Source organism: Suricata suricatta, chromosome 4, assembly GCF_006229205.1.
Source record: "Suricata suricatta isolate VVHF042 chromosome 4, meerkat_22Aug2017_6uvM2_HiC, whole genome shotgun sequence".
Lineage (NCBI taxonomy): Eukaryota > Metazoa > Chordata > Mammalia > Carnivora > Herpestidae > Suricata > Suricata suricatta.
In genome coordinates this window covers 93,666,925-93,685,880 of record NC_043703.1, presented here as the reverse complement: position 1 = coordinate 93,685,880, position 18,956 = coordinate 93,666,925, and the positions used below count along the sequence as shown (strand labels likewise).

General features: G+C 54.1%; 1 protein-coding gene across 1 annotated transcript in view; it reads right to left on the bottom strand.

Annotated features, from left to right (window-relative positions):
• TTC7A (tetratricopeptide repeat domain 7A) overlaps positions 1-18,956 on the bottom strand; it is a 116,046-nt gene that overhangs the window by 46,903 nt on the left and 50,187 nt on the right. The window contains exons 9-11 of the mRNA XM_029938506.1: positions 13,342-13,479; positions 11,508-11,591; positions 7,671-7,775 (exon numbers count right to left, since the gene is read on the bottom strand). Of these exons, the coding sequence (XP_029794366.1) occupies positions 7,671-7,775; positions 11,508-11,591; positions 13,342-13,479 (327 nt within the window). The remainder of the gene's footprint in view (positions 1-7,670; positions 7,776-11,507; positions 11,592-13,341; positions 13,480-18,956) is intronic.

Sequence of the window (18,956 nt, the reverse complement as noted above, 5' to 3'; positions counted from 1 at the left end):
CTGTGATGGGTCCAGCTGGGGAGCCCCCGTGACAAGGGGCAGGATGCCAAGGTGAGTTCACAAGCAATACACACAAGCTGACAGATGGCTGAGTTAAGGCCCCTGCATAATGCTGGCACGGGGCTACTGGAGCCCCGACAGAAGCACATCATGTGGCTGTGGTTGCCCAAGGAAGACTCATGGCGGGGTGGGGGTGGGGGGACAGGAGAGACCAAGGAAAGGGTTAAGTGAGCGAACTGCACCTTTCCTCCTTCCTAATCCCATTGCTGATGCGGCTCATCACATAGTCTTTAGGAATCATTATGCCCCATCCAAACAGGAGCAAGCTTGTTTATAAGCCACCAATTACCAGTTACAGAGAAAATTCAGAAACCGATTACATCCATGTGTATCCACTCTTCCCAGGACCATGTCCTTCTACTCAGCAAATGTCAGCTTCTATCTCCTGCAACCCACGTAGGGAGGGTGCTGGGAACAAGGCTCGACAATTACTGGCAAACAGGGAGAAGTCACTCTCCAGTTCACACACTTCATATTCAGGATTAGGAGAGCTCACCACACCTAAGCTTTAAAAAGTGAAAACAGGGGTGCCTGGGTGGCTCAGTTAAGTGTCCAACTTCCACTCAGGTCACAGTTCATGGGTTTGAGCCCCACATTGGGCTCTGCACTGACAGCAACGACCCTGCTTGGGATTCATTCCTCCCTCTCTCTCTCCCTCTCCCTCTCCCTCTCTCCCCACCCCACCCCTCTCCCACTTACACTTTCTCTCTCTCTCAAAATAAATACATGAACTAAAAAATAAAAAATAAAAACATACATCCTTAGCTTGTTCAACTTGTGGTCCACTCTGACCCTCAGATCAGGAGCCTTCCTCAGCCAGTACTTGCCAGCCTTGTCCATGTAGTTTAAGCACAGTGTCAGCATTTGTCTCAAATCAAACTCACAAAGCTCGAATATACCATTTTCCCTAGATGGTCAACACTATTTTGGTTTCTATCACCTACTATCAAGCAGCCTTTTTTGCATGTGGAGTCATTGCAGTGGTAAAGAAAGGAAAAAATTACCAATTGTTACAAGTATGACCATATACAACATGATAACATACAGTATTAATATACATGGGTGCTCTCACTGGCCAGGGAAAGGAAAAAATGCTGTCAGGGCAAAAAAAACAAAACAAAACAAAACCCCCCTAAGATTTGCACAATATTTTATACATATTTTTAAGTCAGGCAGAGAAGGACAGATACCATATGTTTGCACTCATAGGTCTAACAGGAGAAACCGAACAGGGGACCATGGGAAGGCGAAGGGAGGGAAGAGTTAGGGAGAGGGAGGGAGGCAAATCATGAGAGACTCTTGAATACTGAAAACAAACTGAGGGCTGAAGGAGGAGGGGGAAAGGGGAAAGGGGGTTAATGGTCATGGAGGAAGGCACTTGTGGGGAAGAGCATTGGGTGTTATATGGAAACCAACTTGACAATAAACTATAAACAAAAAAATTAAAATTAAAAAATATATTTAAAAAACAAGAAATACACAACTTAAGTATATATATTATATACATACACCCACACACCCCCACACAGACAAATACAAACACACATAGTGCACCATTCCCTTCATCTAGTAAGACACGAGTGGCAATCCCAAAGCTCTTGAGAACATGGCTTTGGCGTCTTTGTTCTGAAGTACTAAACAACCCCCACCCCAAGTCCATAATCGGTTCCACACTCATGGTAAGCTCTCCACACTGACAGCGGGGCAGCCTGGAAAGCTAAGAATACAAGCGCTGGGGCCAGACTTCTCATACTCAAATCCTGGTTTGGCTACTTACTAACTGTGTGACCTGGGCCAAGTCACCTCCCTTTGCTGCGCCTCAGTTCCCTCCTCTGTAAAATGGTGTAACTAGTGTCTGTGAGGCAGCTGCTGGGGGACCGAACGAGATAAGACACACAGTGAATGCTCGGAGCGGTGCTGGAATAAGTGTTAACTATTATTATTAGTGGGTTTCTAGCTATAATTAGTTGAATCTTCCAGAATTCTCTTGGGCATCAGCCTGACAGATGTGGCAAGTGCCATCTGAGTAAAGTCCTTGTGCTCCTTGTACGTGACCTTACTGACAAATCGGGGAAGTGGCATCAAAGACCATCCTGGAATCCAAAGGAGGTACTACTGCCTGCCTTTTAGCTCTTGCCTCAGAAAAGGAGACAATAGAGAGGGACAAGCTGGTCTCCATAGCCCCGTGCAGTCCACTGTGCCAGCTGGTCACACCCTCTGACCCTCCATCCACAGTCTAGGACACGCATACCCACACCCACCAACCCGCCCTTTGTCACAGTGCTCACCCCTGCCATGGGTAACACACTCGGGATGAAAGTTTCTGCCCTATTCTCTGAGAGTCTGTTTCCATTTCTTCTTAAGAAAGAGTTCTGTTTCACAACCCGCTAACGGGTCTCAACTTCCGACAGGAAAGCCACAGCTCTGATCCAGGTGGACCGAGCTGCCTGGCGCCTGTCCCTCTGCTGCCACCCCCAACATCCTTCTCCCTGGGACTCTCCAGTCTCCAGACACTTCCTCCAGTGGCCTCAAAATTCGGCAGCTGGCGGCTCTCAGTTGGGGCTGCTGTTTCTGCAAGACTAGCTCCGATTACAGGGCTAGGCCCTCCTTGCTCATCCACACACTTCCGGGGTGACAGGTTTCTAAAGTTCTTTTCACCCATTCTCCTTCCAGCGACACACTACTTTTTAAATATCTCCTTTACCTATGGCAGGCCTGTAACTTTGCCATGAACCCCCTGGAGAGACCCCCTCCATGCCCCTGCCACTCCAGGGCGCTTTAGTGTCACCTGGAGCGTCACAGCACCGCTGCCACCTGATGGAACAGGTGTCTCACAGCTGAAGGTTCTAAGCACAGGATGCTTAGGGGACCTGTTTGAGGCCACCTGGCTAGTGAGTGACAGAACGGAGTTTCCAATCCAGGTCTCCCGAGCCTACATCTGGATCTTTCGGAGCTGCCTGATTCACAGCTGCCCTCTGTGAGTCTTCACTCACTTCCTCTCTGTCCCTTTGAGAAAAACAAGTGCTTCCTTGTGAGGTTACTACCTTCTCTGCCTAAAGCCTTGAGACCCGTTAGCAGGTTGTGAAATAGAACTCTTTCTTAAGAAGAAGGCTCTAATGTGTAGACCCTCCGCTTCAGCTTTCTGGAAGGAAGGGAAGTGCTCCCATGACCTCACAAGTTCCTATGGCTCTCCAGTCTTCCTGATTTGGTCCCTACACAGACAGGCTTCTGGCTTGCACACTTGGCTCTTGCTCACCTGCCTTCTGCTTCAAGGGCTGCCTCATTCATGTCACACTGGGACAGAAAGATGGACCCCTGGCATTTGCTCCACTTCCTATCTTCCTGGGAACCAGAGAAAGTTCCTTTCTGAGCCTCTCCAATTTCTCCTCAGTCCCTTCCCACAGGGTCCAGTGCCTGTTGTTATCTGCTCCACTGAAAATGCACTTTTCCCTTCCGGGGAGGAACAGGACAAAATTTCTGTATTTCCACAGGCTAGTGGCAAGATTGGTGGCACTGTCTTCCCTGCCTCATAAACATCTTCCTGGCTCTGGCCACCCCTGAACCTGAAAAACAGAGGCAAAAACACAAAAGCATGTGCTTTCTGAGAACGCACTGTTTTGAAGGGTCTGTCACAGGCAGAGCGGCATGCCATTCATCAGGTACGTGCAATGTGGCAGGCGGCGACTCTCCTCAGCTCTGGTGTTCACAGCCACCTGTAAAGGGTGGCTGTGACGGTTTCCACGGTACAGATGAGGCACGGAGCAGGTATATTACTCCCCTAAAATCACACGCCTCCTAAGGGAGCGGGCAGGGATTTGAACCCTACCTTCTCTGCCTAAAGCCTGCACTATTTGCACGGCCTCACACTGCCCCTTCCGGAAGAGGCCCAGAGACAGCACCACAGACCTTTCCGAAGAGGAGCCTGGTCTGCTTTTCCATTTCATAACTCCCTTCTGGTATATGATACACAGCACACTGGCACGCCCCAGCTCCTGTCCCCCAGGGAAGTGTCACCTTCTTAAATCAAATACATTTTAAGTAATTGTGTTTGGAGAGATACTAAAAATTAAAATTATTTATGTCTCTTTTTCCTTCTTGCCCCAAACAATTGGCTGGGGACCCTGGCAAGACATTGGCCATGCCAAGGCAGGAGGCTACCACACACCACAGCCGTTACCAGGTCAGAGCCTGGGATTCCCTCCCACCCTCACCCCCACCCAGGGGAGCCTCGGGCTAAGCCTCAGAGGCAGTGCTCCCCCACCTGACCCCATACCTGCCCCATGTGCAGTCTTCTTGCAGCAAGCCCCAGGTCAGCCAGCATGTGACCACGCAGGTCCCTCTGCCTGGTGCCCTCCTTCCCCCACCACTACCCAAGGGGCAACCTCGCTCTCAGACCCATACCCAGCCTAGGGCATCCCGTGCTGGCTCTGGGCATGAGGACAGGACATGGGGACAGCAGATGCTCCACCTCTGGGCACATGGCCAGAGGCTGGTTTCACCCAGCACAACTCGCTTTTCAAATGTCCCAGTTTCAGCCTCCTTTCCTGCAACCTGGGCCAAGTTGTCCACCCCCCAAGATTTCTGTCCCCTGCTCATGGGGCTTGGCTGGGCCAAGGCTGGGCCTGCTGGGGGCTGTCGTGAGCCAGAAGAGCTGCAAAGGCAAGAGACAGAGGTGGCATCAGATGCCTTTCAGGAGCTATGCTCCATCTCAAGCACTCGCACCCATCTGTCCGCCAAGGTCAGACCTGTTCTTTCTGCTCGTGGCCCTGCAAATGGAGAGTGCTGGGCCACGCCTCTCCCGGCCTCACTGAAGAACAGGCTGCCCTTAGCTACCCACGGTCTGCTCTCTGCCCAGTGCCAACTCGGGAGCCTGAGAATCGCTGAGCCAGAGGCAGACGTCCCACACTCGTCCCTGTCATCTGTAAGATGTTGGCAGACACCTACCCACATGCAGGGTTCTCTGTGGGGAGAGACGCACAAGGTAAAAAGTGGTAAGGAAAGAAGCTTCCTGACTGGTTGGGAAGACCATAAGGCAGAATTGGCTGCCCAGTGATGGGGCTCATCGGGAAGTAGGACATATCCGATAAGCACTGGGCGTCAGCTTTGACCTGGGGTTTTAAGAAGGGAGAGAGACAGTCTCTGCCTGCAAGAAACATGGTGATTACAATGTAACGTGCTAGGTGTTCAAGGCAGGTATGGGATGGGACTTTAGGGAGGTACAAGGGTCCCAGGTGAGGGACGGTGGCCAGGAGCCACCCCCTGGGCCTCCACTGTGACCAGGCTCTAGTCTGGACCCGGTTTAAGCCCCATCTCAAACCGGCCCCCAAAGCCGTGCACACCTCTCAGCTGAGGTTAAACAGCTCACCCTCCTCCCCGGTTCTGATGACAAGTCTGCACGTTTAAGTTTCCTTTTGGGCTTTTCTATTTATGTTGTCATTGATGACTTTGCTCCTAACGCATCTGATTTCAATTTGGACTGATTTGATCCTAATTTTATTACCATGTAATCTGAATGCATGTAATGACTGTAATTATACTGCTGAGGGAAACAGCTCCTCCACGGCGAGAAGACCTAAATTTAGGCTTCCTGGCAAGGGGCTGCTGGCTGGGTGGACACCCATGGCCACTTCGGAGCTGGCAGCCTATGAGAGGACAGAGGCCCTCCCCTGCCCCAGCTCAGCGAGGCAGGTATTTGGGACTTTGTCCCAGAGATGGGCTTGAGGCCTCTCTCAAGAGCCTCAGAAACACATAATAGTGTGAGTGAGGGGTCGGCAAGCCCACCTTCTCTGCACCCCCTGGCTCACACCACAGCCTTCTGCTGCAGTGCTCAGTCTGGGTGTCTCCCCTCTGCCAGCACCAGCATACCAACCATGTCCCCACAAGTCCCCCCTACTCCGCCCCCATAAGATGCAAGATGCCAATAGTCCCCCTGGAAAGATTTGGGGAGCAAGGAGTTTCCCTGCTAATCATAGTGTGGGGTAACACAGCACCTCCCTAAAGTCCATAGCATGATGGAAGAACCGACCAGTGTCCTGACCCTCCACAGTCCAAGGCCATCTCCTCTGTGAATCTCCCTGACCCATCCAACTTTCTACATACTTTATGTCATTCATGCCACATATGAGGAACAGACTGTATTTTACGAATGAGGACACTGAGGCATGGCAAGGTTATGTACTCAAGACCACCCAGGAGCTGGACAGTGAATCTCTCACCCACCTCATCACACAGCCTCTTCCAATGCCTGGAGCCTGTTACAGGTCCTTCTGCCTGGTTTCTCCCTCACTGAAACCACCCTCTAAAGCCTGGGGCCAGAAGCCATGCTTCCCCCGTCCCCCACCATTCACAGCGAGTGGGCCACGCAGCGTCATGCAGGCTCTTCAGCCTACAGGAATCTGAGACCCAGGAGACAGAGGGGAAGGTGCTGTTTCTCGCCTGCTCCTCATGCTTGGGGGTCAGTCCTCTTTGCAGCAGAGAGAGGACAAGGCCCACTGGGGCCACTAGGTAGGCACCCAGGAGAGGGGTGGGGCAGGAAGGGTTAGAACATGGAGTCTCCCTTCCCAGGGCTGGATACCTAAGGAGGGGGAGAGGCAGCAGGAGCCAGACATGCCGCTGATTCTAAAGCGTCTGCTATATACCCCCGGAGCCTGGCCTCTGCTGCCCCAAACAAGCTAGGCCCTCAACCATGGTGAGGGTGGGCTTAGAGGATTGGGGCAACAGGCAGGGGAGGCCTGCGTCTGGGTGCGGCTTCCTTTAGGGAGGCGCTGGGCCTGGAGGGCAGATGAAGGAGCTGAAGCTAGCTTGCCTGCAGAGAGGAGAGGTGGGCTCCTGTCAACATGCAGGAGTGGATGTGCTTGTTCTAAGACAGCTGCAGACATCAGGAGGCTGATGTGGGCTTAAGGAAGCAGAGACTCTCAGGAAGTGAGCTCCTAGTGAGAGGAGACACCATGCAGGGGCCCTGCCCCAGGACCCCATAGACCCAGAGCAGCCACCATGGGAGCCTGGGCGGTGGGCAGCAGCACAGTGCCATGTCCACTCCAAGCTGCAGGCTTCCGTGAGCACCTCAGGGCCTGCCTGCAGTAAAGCCCGTCCTCTGGGGAGAGAGGGTGCACGGACAGTTCAGCAGCCTCAGCAGAGCCCCAGGCAGGCAGCTGAGCACAGGTCAGGGACCTGTAGGCCAGAGTCCAGAGGAACGAGGGGGCTGACAGAGGAGGCCACCCTCTAGTCCTGCCCACACAGAACTGCACCCTGCAGTCATGTGCAGCCTCTATCCAAATGATGGTTGGCTCAGATGCTCTAAGTCCTGTCCACTACTGCACTGCTGGGCAGGTCAGGGGCCTCTACTTTTGACTCTACATTCAGCTCTCTGGAGCCCACAGCTCAAGGCTGAACCAGAAACCCGTCATCATCCTGAGCTGGGGGACCTGCTGCTGCAGAGGGAGGCCAGTTTTCTCAGATTTCTCCTTCCAGGCCTGTCTGCCTCATGGCTTCCCTTGCGCCCCCCACCCCTGATACACACAGCAGGACGTGCCGGCCCTCCATCTCATGCCCGCCACCACCCTTCCGCAGGAGCTGCTGGGACCTGGGCCCTACTCCCACGGCTCACTCACCCAGTGCAGGGACCCGATGCAGACCTTGGCGGCCATCAGGGGCACAGTGGGGTCTGAGGGCCGAAGCTTCATGCACTCCCGCAGCAGCGACACAGCATAGGCCGACTGCAAAAGAAAGGGCAGGTGACATATCACTGGCAGCCCTGGGTCTCGACAGACTGGGTGCTTCGTGCCTATGGTCAGGGGAGCTCCCAAACAGCCAGTCCCTGCTCTGCACCCCTTTCCTCCCAAGAGCCAGGAAGAGGGCCCAGTGGGAGGAGCACAGGGAGACACGTTGTCACATTGGCGTACCAGGCATTGTTATCAATCACAGCTCAAAGAAACCCAGCCCACAGGCCAAATATGGCCCTCTGCCTGCTCTTGGGAATAAAGTTTTATTGGAACTCAGCCACGCCCATTCACATATGTATTGCCCACAGCTGTTTTTATGACAGGGTGGAGTTGTTCCCATAGAGACTGTTTGGCCTGCAAAGTCAACAATGTTTACTATTTGACCCTGTACAGAAGGTCTGCTGTCCCCTGTGCTAAGTGCTTTATAAATATTAAGTCATTTATTTTCACAAGTCTCCTATGAGGTACGTATGCTATATCCCTATTTATAGATGAGGAAGCTAAAGTGCAGAGAAGTTAAGTAGCTTGTTCAAAGCCACAGTACGCCTAAGTGGCTGAGCTGGGGTTTGAGCAGCCTGGCCCGAAGCTTGTAACCACTGGCCTCTTCTGCTCTGGGGTGACTACTTTGGCAGGAGAAGCTTCTGTCTCCCTGCTACACACACACACACACACACACACACACACACACACACACACACACACTCAGGGCTTCTGACTGGGTCCAACACTTTTCCAAGAAACTCAGCAGTGACACCCCCTCCCAAGTGTGCACACTGCCATAGCTGTGTGACCCACAGGTAGGCAGGAGGGGCATGCGTGTGTCACTACAATTCCCACATGCTAAGCCCTGCTGCAAGCCGAGCTTCCTTGCCATGAAATGGCTTTCACCCTCCCCAGCAACTCTGGAGGTGCCACTGAGGAAACGGGGCTCTGTTAGGCTTAGCTTTCCCCAGCTCAGTGTGACAGACTGGCAGATACAGACCTGGGACTCTGTTCTGTGTCCACCCGGGACCCCCAGCCTCTCTCTAGCTACCCTTCCTTTCCCCACCAGCGAAGAAGAGCTTTTCTCGGCCAGACACAGCAGACTGAGGCTCTGGGCTCAGTCTTATTAGGCCAATTCCAGGTGTCTTAGTCCAGGGCCAGCTCTGTGTCCAGTACTGGGCCGGGGTGGTGGGGTCACTGAGGGAAGAGGGAAGGGGCCATGACTCCTGCCTATCAGATGCCTGCAGAAAGGTCAGGGACGGAAGACAAAAGCTACCATTCCTGGCTGCTCTTTCGGGAAAGAAGAGGGTGTGAGACGAAGCTCAGGAAGGTGTCAGCAGAGGACCCGTTCTGGCCAGCTGGGAGGCCGGCCTGGGCTTCGGATGGGAGGTGGCGTGAAGGGCCAGAAGGGGCTCCTGTGAATGCCACTCCCAGCACCACCTCCCCCCAACGCCCCCAGCCACGGCCCCCTGTCCACACAACACAGCAGGCCTCGGGCTCTCCTTGGCCTCCTTCCCCCGCTGCTGGCCTCTGCAGGGTTCAGGTGTTCTCTGACCTTAAATAAAGATTTTATAACCCTGACTGTCCATGTTCACCACACACAGACCACAAAATGCTGCTATTTACGGAGCCATCTGAGGACTCCACAGTCAGAGTAGGCAGCTCTCTCTCTCTCTCTCTCTCTCTCTCTCTCCTCTTTTTTTTTTTTTTTTTGTCATGCTGGTTACCTAGCAACGCAGCCAATGTGACTGCTGAGGAGACCAAGAGAAGGAGCGACCTAAATCATGTCACGGACCTCATCTTTTCTTCCTGCGGGCTGAGGTGTCAGCTCTATTTATATTGGCCTGGCCTCACCTTTGGCACAAGCACAGGTATAAGCACCTTGATTCCCACCTTAGGCTTTGGCAGAGGCCAGCTCTGGCCACTGCTGAGGGCTGCCTGGGCCAACCGGGCCGACTAAGCTGGTGTGCAGGTTCCTGAGGGGGTGGGGAGTGCGCTTCCAGAACAATCTCCTGCTGCACCAAACGCAGGGATGGGTATAACCCAGTGTCTCCAGCTGGCGGGGCCTCACGTGCGAGAACTCCCACATGGCCCCGGCTCCCTGCCTGTGGGTCCACTCTGGTGCCCACCTTGCTGGTCTGTGAAGGCACCAAGGCCTGGACACCAACTCCCTGGATCCGGGGATGTGCCAGACTGCGTGTAGACCTCTCTGGCTCTTCTCAGTAAGGGGTTTTGAGATCCAGTATCTCCCAGACTAACATGACATCTTCTCCTGAGACTGGGGGGCTTTCTGGAGCACTACCAGAGATTAAAGCTACCTTCTGAGTGTGGTACATTCTTCTGAGAGGGGTCCCCAGCTTTCTTTGGCATCTCAAAGGGGATTCATGACTCACAGAAGGGGGAGGACCATTGCCCTGGCTCTGGGCCTCTCCTTCTGGTTCCTCACTATTACAAGACTAGAGGCTCTTTGTTTCCCAGAGTCAGGAAGAAGCTGTCACATGCCACAGGGAGCTGTCTGCCCAGGCTCCTGTAAGCTTCAGCCCGCCCTCCCTCTCTCAGGCCTCACTCTATTGGGGCTGTGGCTTGAGCACCCCGAGCCTTGACAGGACCCTTGCTGAGCACAGAGCCAGAGTACATTATAGCTATGCATTTAGGAGGCTCTGGGAGGTCAGTGTGCTGGGGAAGGGGAAAAGGTCTGGGAAGACAAATGCCCAGTGGTGGTGAGGGGGTGCAGGGGTGGGAGGCTCCCCATGTGATTCTCACCATACTCCCCTGGCCCCTTCCCACCTGTCAGGCTGCGGCACCTGATTTTCTTCCTCTTCCCTGCCTGACCCGGCCAGCACAGCCTCCGTCTGTGGGGGAGATGCTGGCAAGCCCAGGAGGGCCCGCCTCGGAGACGAGCAGGAGGGCTAGAAATGGCAGGTGGCACAGATGGGCGGGGGAGGGGGCAGGAATTCCCTCAGCCCCACAAAAGGGCTCTGGGTGTTTACAGCTCTTGGCATGATCTGCAAGCTCCTGCCACCTTATTTCCTGCATTCGCAATGTCCTCAGCTCTAACACCCTCAGCACCCAGCTCCGCTGGTTTTCCTTTCATGTTACTGCTGAAAATAGAGGCTTATGTAAGTGTAATTCTCATCAGAGGAGAAAGCAGGGGGTGCCAGAACAGGGCTCGGTGGGTAGAGCGCAAAGGTGGCCCTGGCGCCCCAGGGTAAGGGCAGTCTCCCTGCCCCCACTTCCCCCGCCACATCCTTTGATGCAGTCCTTCCTCCAAACTTGAACTCCAGTGTGGGAGCTGCTGCTCTGCTCTACCCTCCACCTCCCCTCCCAGGCAGGTCCTTCCATGGGAAGGTCCTTTCCCGACACCACACTCAATGGGCAGGAAGAGAGCTGCTGCCCAAAGGGAACAGTGTGCTCCGTGCCCGGTACCCTAGTCCCAGGCCTGTTTCACAGTCATACTCAAGTCACACGTGGAAATGCTCTGATGTCCCATGTGTGCATGTGTACTAGGAGAAAAGCATTCACAGACTCACACCTGGGACCTTGTAACTCACAGGGGACACCAGCGCCACACAGGGGTCTGTGTGTGACCCTCTGGTGCCATCTCCCCCCCCCCCCCCAATGCTGGAGGACATTTCTGAATCACTACCATGCTGTCCACCTACCTCTGGGAGGGACCAGAGGAAAGCAGAGGTCCCAAGGGTGGGTATGCAAGCTTCCGAACCCCACACACGTCCCGGGTCTTACCTTCCCACAAGCCACCATGGAGAGGGCCACTTGGTACCAAAGGTGAAATTCTTCAAAGGCAAACTTCATGGCTCGCTCCAGGCACTGAGGAGAGGGGGCCAGTCAGCACTTCCCAACCAGGGGGCCTCCCCCCCAAGCTCAGCCCATTCCCCTCCAGGGTAACCACTGCCAAATCACTTCCTGGAAGAGGACCCCCCCCACTGTCCCTTTCCTGCCTCCACCAAGGGTACAACCCAGCGCTTGGGACCGTTCCATTTCCAATGTTGGGAAAGCTGCCCATTACTGGCAGGGTAGGTTTTTGGTTTGAGTTTTGGTTTTTAGTTGTTTTACTATTGTTTTTATGTAGTGTTTCTTTTGGAAAAAACACATGGCGTTGCATAGAGAAGCACAAGGGGGAAACTATCCACCCGTCAGCAAACACCAGGCATCACCTGTCCCTGCCACAGGCATGCTGGGCGACTTTGCACAAGTCTCTTACCCTCTCTGGCCCTCGGTTTCTACCTCTACAATGTGTGAAAACCTTACAGGGTGATGGTCAAAAGTGAATAAAATTGGGTCTGGGTTTCTAAAATGGAAATGTCCCATATAAACCAGAAGTGACATTTATTATTGTGCATGGTTCCCTTCTCAGCTTTTTACATGTATTAACTCATTCATTCTCCCCAACAACTCTGTGAGGTGGTTCTCTCATTATGCCCATTTCACAGATGAGGAAGCTGAGGCTTGATTGACTTATCAGGGTCACAGGGACAGTAAGTGGCAGAGCAGGCTGAATAAAAGCCCCCCAAATGGAAAAGCTTTTTCTCAGTTCTGCTCTTCTCTACGATCACCAAGAAGACTGACTGCCCATCGGCCTGTCCGACCCCAAATCAGGGGCAGATAATACAAATGCTTCTAGGCAATGGAGGCAGAAGCCAGCATGTGAGGACAGGATTCCTCGTGTGGCTGTGGTCAGGCGGGGTGGGGAACAGAGGTGAGGTTACAGGACCAGACAGTATGTACTTTAAGCGCTCCCTGGTCTGGGTTCACATGCCTGCTGGCTCAATGTGCACTCCCTCCCCCATCTTGGGCAAGAAACTACCCCTATGAGCCTTGCCTCCCTCGCTGATAAGCTTGAGAGAACACCACGTAAAGAAGGTACCCTCTGAAAGCACCTTGTGTGGCACCTGGTGCAAACGGGGGCTCAAAGATCTCAGTGCCTCCCTCAGGATCCCCATAAATACATGGGAAGAGAATCTACTGCCAAGAGGCCCACCCTGTACAGGGAGACAGGGGCCCGAGGCCACCTGTGACCCCAGCCTAGATCAGAAAGCTCTGACATGTACGTGTACTGTTCACATTGTGGGAGATGGAGAGAGGGGCAGCTTGGAGCTCCTGCCTTCCCCCCAGATAGGCACTATCCCTGAAGCACTGCCCCATCAGGGTCTGCTCAGTAGGTTGGGGGTGCTCTGTCTAGCTGGGGTGGGAGAGGGCCCAGGTTCCTGACACACAGCAAGCTCAGAACCCCACTGGGAGAGGCAGTCATGAAACACCAGCATCATCTGTGGGGAGAACTGAGGGGTGGATAGTTTCCCCCTTGTGCTGCTTCTCTATGCAACGTCATATGTGTTTTCCAAAAGAAAAATCACATAAAAACACTTGTAAAACAAGTGAAAACCGAAAACCAAAACCCAAACCAAAAACCCACCCTGCCAGTGATTGGCAGCTCTCCCAACATTGGTCCCAAGCCCGGTCTCCCAAGCACTGGGATGTACCCTTGGTGGAGGCAGGAAAAGGCAGTGGGGGAGGTCCTTGGTGTGCCACCTGACTTGTGGGGAGAAGTGGGCCACCGTACCTCAGAGAGCATGACGTACTGGCCTCTCCTGCCCAGCGTGATGCTCAGGAGGTCATAGATGGCCGCAGCGTTCCGCAGGCTCGTGGCCCGGTCCTCCTCCTGCTCCGGTGCCCGGCTCAGCACCACCTCTCTAGTAGCCTGTGGGGGGACGCAGTTTGGGAGAGAGTGAGGATGGAAAATAAGCAGCTGCCTACCTCCAAGGCCCAGTGGCCATCACCCTTCTGTTGCTAACCCAGGCCGTGCTTCTAGAATCGGCCAGAGCCTTTCCCCACCCCCATGGAGGCCCCCATGAAAGAGAGAAAACCCTCTCTTTAGGGTGTAGGGTTGAACCCGGGTAAGGAAGCAGTTCTGAGGGTTCCTGGTATTCAATGTTCTAGTCTGCAAAATTTCAAACCTGCACAAAATTGCAAGGATAATGGCACTGATCACATTTGCTTGTCTCTAGTATGTAACAATAACAATAATAATAATAGAGTCATTACAGTAAGATGACCCTTTACCCCTAAATACAAGAGGACATTCTGTTTACAACCACAAGAGGAATACCAGTGTTTCAGGAAGTGTAAAACTGAAACCCCACACCAGCTCACAGTCAGATCTCACCACCTGCCCGCTGCTAGTCTCACTAGAATTTTCTCATCCCTGAACCCAATCCAGGACCATACCCTGCATTCAGGGGGCACGTCTCCTTCATATCCTCTCATCCAGGACCTCTCAGCCCTCATCTGTCTTTCAGACACTGGCATTTTTGAGGAGACGTTTATATGTTTTACAGAACAGCTCCTTGTGTGCCTGCAATTGTCCACTCACAGAAAGAGCTTTAGGGAGTATCTGGAACTGTCTAGATCAGGTGGGTGGTTCTGCTGCTTGACTCACAGGAGGGGTCCTTGGGCTGTGGCCCCTTGGTGCCCTCTACAGGTCCCCCAAGTCCCTCTTATAAAGACCCCCCCACCCTTATACCTCCTTCCCATTACCCCTGTGTCCAACCCAGACCCTATCCTGACTCCTTCTGACTGTGAAACTCTACTCTCGGAGTTCCCTGTGAAATCTCTCCCATAACACAGGGCCTCTGCGCTTGGTGTCCAGCACATAGGAGTTCAGTAGCCCAGAGCTGCCAGGTGGCTACTGGGTCAGAGGGTGGTGGCAGGGGGTGGGGTGAGGGGAGGAGAATGGGAAAATGTGCTTTAGGAGAGGGTGACTCTGTGCGATGTGACGCATGGAGCTCTGCATCACCTGAAACCTCCCCCGTGGGGATTTAGGACCCTCCTTTTCTGTGGCCTATGATCCCGCCCTCTCTTGTAAACCCATACTATGGGGACAACACTCAGGCTTAGGAATAGTTCAACACGAATCATGGTTCTTTGAGCTGAGCAGCAACAGGGTAGGGACCAGGCTAGGGATGCTCTGGGACCCCTGCCTTGCACACTCTCACTCACTCACACACACCCCTGAGTGCTGCATCTGAGCTGAAGCAAAGCTGGGTTCCAGCCAGATGCTCCTACTAGCAACTCAGTACTGTCCTCCTTCTGTGTTAGGGACTGAACCCCCTTTTCTACTTCCCCACACAGGACCTCAGAACCAAGGATGCTGGCATAAAAGGGAGCTTAAAATGGCTCTTAAAACCCATTTTTCACGGTCAGATCCAGACAATCCTTCCTGTCCACAGACGGTCCTCAAAACTTCCACCTGAGAAGGACTACTAACCTCCTGCAGGTCAGGGGCTGAGGCTCCCAAGGGCAAGTGGTTATAGAGGCAGAAGAAAGTCAATGGCCTTCAGACTGCAGGCTCTGAAAAGTGTCCTGCTGTGTAGGCCTTAAGTGACTCAACCATGAAGGGTATTTCAGGAAGCAAGGCAGTGGCCAGGGGCCCTGATGGGTGTTTCTCCAGCCACAGTAGGCGAGGGCTGCCAATCCCCCACCATGAACATGGGCCAGCCCCAGAAGAAGGTGCTGGGGAAGCCAGGAGATCCCCAGAAAGGATGAGCACTGGTGCCAGCTTGATAAACAAGAGCTGGTCAGGAACTCCAAAGGGTTAAGGGAGAGGAGGAGAGAGGGAAAGTGCCAGAGAAATCCCTCTCCTTCTCAGCGAAATCCACCCACACAGACACCATCAGGAAGGGAGAAGAAATTCTGAGAGGCTTGGCAGGAGCTAGTTCTCTAAGCAGAGCAGGAACACAACACTGGCCATGCACCTCCCCCCTCCTCCACTTCCACCCTTCCCCTACAAGGCTCCCCCGCTCTGGCCACTGAGGGTGGGGCCCAGAGAGGCAGCCTAGCCAGGCAGCAATGACAGGGGTGGAGGACAGCGAGAAAACAGGAGGTACAGTCCCTGCCCTCAGGGAGGGGCCATGGAACCTCCTAGAAGCAGCAGCAGTACTTGTGCCCAGTGGAATTTGACCTAGAGCCCAGGTGGGAGAGGGGTCCTGATGGAAACTGGGCAACACAGGCAGCCTGCAGCGCAGTGGGGGTGGGGGCTTCTCTGTGGGGAGCGGGGAGAGGCCTGGCTGGGCACATGCAAGACCCAGGACGCTACCTATGCACAGCAGTATCCTTCTGGGGATGGTGAGCAGTGAGCTACGACTGTAGGCCGGTCCTTGAAGAGTAGCCCCTGCAGACCTCGACTCCCAACCCCCTCTAGACTGCTCAAGAACAAAGTCAAACCTCCTCTTCTGTGGCTGTCGAAGGAGGCCCTTTGCCATGAGGCCCTGCTCCCCTGGCCAGCTTCTCCCCCAACCAGCTCCCAGCTGTCCCCCTGCCCCGTGGGACTCTGCAGTCCCTCTCTGCACCATGGACAAACTGTTCATGCCCTCTGTCAATCTGGATGCCTCCTGGCTCCCTACAACCCAACTCACGTACCTGTTCCTTCAAGTGTTGACCTGACTTATCCCACCAGGCAAGGCCCCTGCCCGTGTCCTCTCCCAGGATGATGCACAGACCCCAGCCCCTGTATGCTCAACAGCTCTTGGGGGACAACACTCGGGCTCTTGGGGCAGGGAAGTCTCGCTGTCTCCAGCACCTGCCGTGGTCCATGGCTGTAGAATGAGTGATGCAGAGAGGAAAAGTGGAAACTTTCTCCTCTTGCCCTAGACCTTACCCTTTAAGACAACAGTGTCTCTGAATGTGCGCCTGGGGGACGGGAGTGGTGGACTTCCAGCACGGGGCATGGATTAAGTCAGAGGACCAGGAATGGATCTGGGCATCTCCTGGGCCCGGGGGCCGGGCCTCCCCAGGAGGAAGACAGCAAGGAAGGTGTCTCCTCAGCGGTCCTCAGGACTTGGTGCCTGTGTCAGAAGGGAAGCGCGGTTCCCCAAAAGAAAGCCAAAAGCAGAAGTTTGTCCCCGTTGCTATGGCTTTGGGGCAGGGCTGTGGTAAAATGCTATGGTGAGGCTCGCCCTCCGCGTGGGGGAACAGGGCAGAAGGAAGGAAGTTGTGGGGGCTAGCAGCAGGCCAGGGACTCCTGTGTGGCATGGAGGGCAGGGCCTCAGACACTCTGGGGGCTTCTGGTCACTGCCCGTGTGCCTGGGGGTCCTGTCCCTCCTCCCCTGGGCTCACCACCCTCAAGCCAGGGATACCAAGATTCAGAAGCAGCCTACTTGAAACTAGTCCAAGCCACTCCTTCCCTCTACCATTCAAATGGCCTTGCTAGGAAATCCTTCAGACCAAACGCAGTGACAGATGTGAATACGCCAATGAACCATAAAGCAGTATGTAGATACTCAAGTTCTTTTCACCACCACTGTCCTTACTAGGCTGGGCGTAATACAGAATATTTTCCCAGCACACCCTCCAGGCCCTTCTGACTCTGGTGATGCTCTGCCTTTGTCTGGTCCACAAATTCTGTCCCAGGCAGGGCTTGTGAGCCGTACCTTCTCCCAACCTGGGCCCTCTGGATGCTCCTCTCATGGCAGCCTCCTCCAGACTGAGGACATTCATCCCAGGCCCTCTGCAAGTCAAAAGAGGGAAAGCCAAAGACGAATGCTCTTCCCTACCCCCATCATCCAGCAGCGTCACTGCCAGCATGACCCACGTCTTGTCTTTAAAGACAGATCCATGACGCAAGTGTAGGGCCTTACAGGAGGGTCAGCGAGGCAACTGCCATGTCTCCGGTCAAGCCAGCCCGTGTGAGAGCCAAGGCAGGAAGCTCTGCTTCCAACAGCCATCCCTTATGTGTGCTGCACGCTACCTTTTCAGGGTCACACCTGTCACATCTCATCTGGCCTCACAGTAACCCCACAGAGGGGTAGTAGGAAGTCACTATGCCCCCTGGGCAGATGGGAAACTGAGTCCCAGAAGATGAACTCATTGTGCGAGGTCTCCAAGAGTTCAGGCTGCACCGTCCAGGACAGCTTCTGCTGCCTTGTGGGCTTCCTCTGCCTGCCCTGGTCCTGACCTTATGCTGACTGCAGGGCCTCAGACCACAATGACCTTTGCTTCCACCCAGCCCCGTTTCTCCTCTAATCCTGGACACAAACGGGGTAAGAGAAGAAAAGGGAACGAACTTGTGGAGCACTTAGTAAACATCTCACAATGATCTCATGTACTGCTGTCCTATTACAGAGGCCCAAGGCGGCTCAGGCATACAGATAGATGGGACCCAGAACAGAACCTAGCCATTCTGACTTCGCCCCTGGAGGCTTCTGAAGAAGAGTCCAGTAGCCTCGTCTATGCCACAGAAGCCTTGGGATGGCTCTGCTCATAAGGAACTAAAGCAAAGCACAAGGCTGGGCCCTCCAATCAGGGAAAAGCCCCTTGGGCAACATGTCCAGCCCCGTTCTCAGACACAGCTGCTCCGCCGGCCAGGGACCCAGTCTCAGGGCCTGCTGCTGGCACCCTGCAAAAGCACCCAGAAGGGAGTCTCCTAGTAGCATCTGTGACTGGCGCCTGCCCCTCCCTGGGAGGGCACTGTCATGTTCTGCTCTCGTTCTTGTCCCCCACCAGCAGACATAATTACCATGGCTCTCAAGCTGCGGGTCCACAAAGCCAAGAAATAACACGCTCTGTGACGTGTCCCATCTACCCAGCCGCCCAGGCCAGGCCCACGCCAGCCCCCACTCTGCTGCTGCGTCAGGCTTCTGCGGCAGAAATCACAGCTCTTCCTGCTGGCGAGGGCGAGAGGCGCTCCCACCTCTGCTGAACCGACTGTTCTGAGCTGCGGCGTTGTCAGACCCTTTGCCGTCACAGCCCGCAGCAGCGCAGGGCCTCCTGGTACAGCAAACCAGGTGCCAAACGCTGGAACAGTCTGTGCTCCTCTGCTGAGTCCCACATGGAATCAAGCCCAAGAAGCACTTGCTTTCTTCTTCTTCCTTTTTTTTTTCTTTTTTAAACTGAATGGTATCCTCCAACCAATTTTTCTCCCACCCAGAACTGAGCCTCAATGTATTTTAAAATGACTGAGCTGGAACCAAGTATTAATCAGGACAAAACAAATATGTGTTGAACATCTACAATGTACTAGGTGCCTTTTCTTGCTTTTTCTGTGTGAGAGAGGCCTTATTAGCCTCATTTTACAGATAAGAAATCTGAGGATCAGGGAGGTAAGAACCCTGCCCAGGCCACAGAGATGGCGAGTGGCAATTTCCAGACTAAGGACTGCTGGATGCCTGACACAGTTCGTTA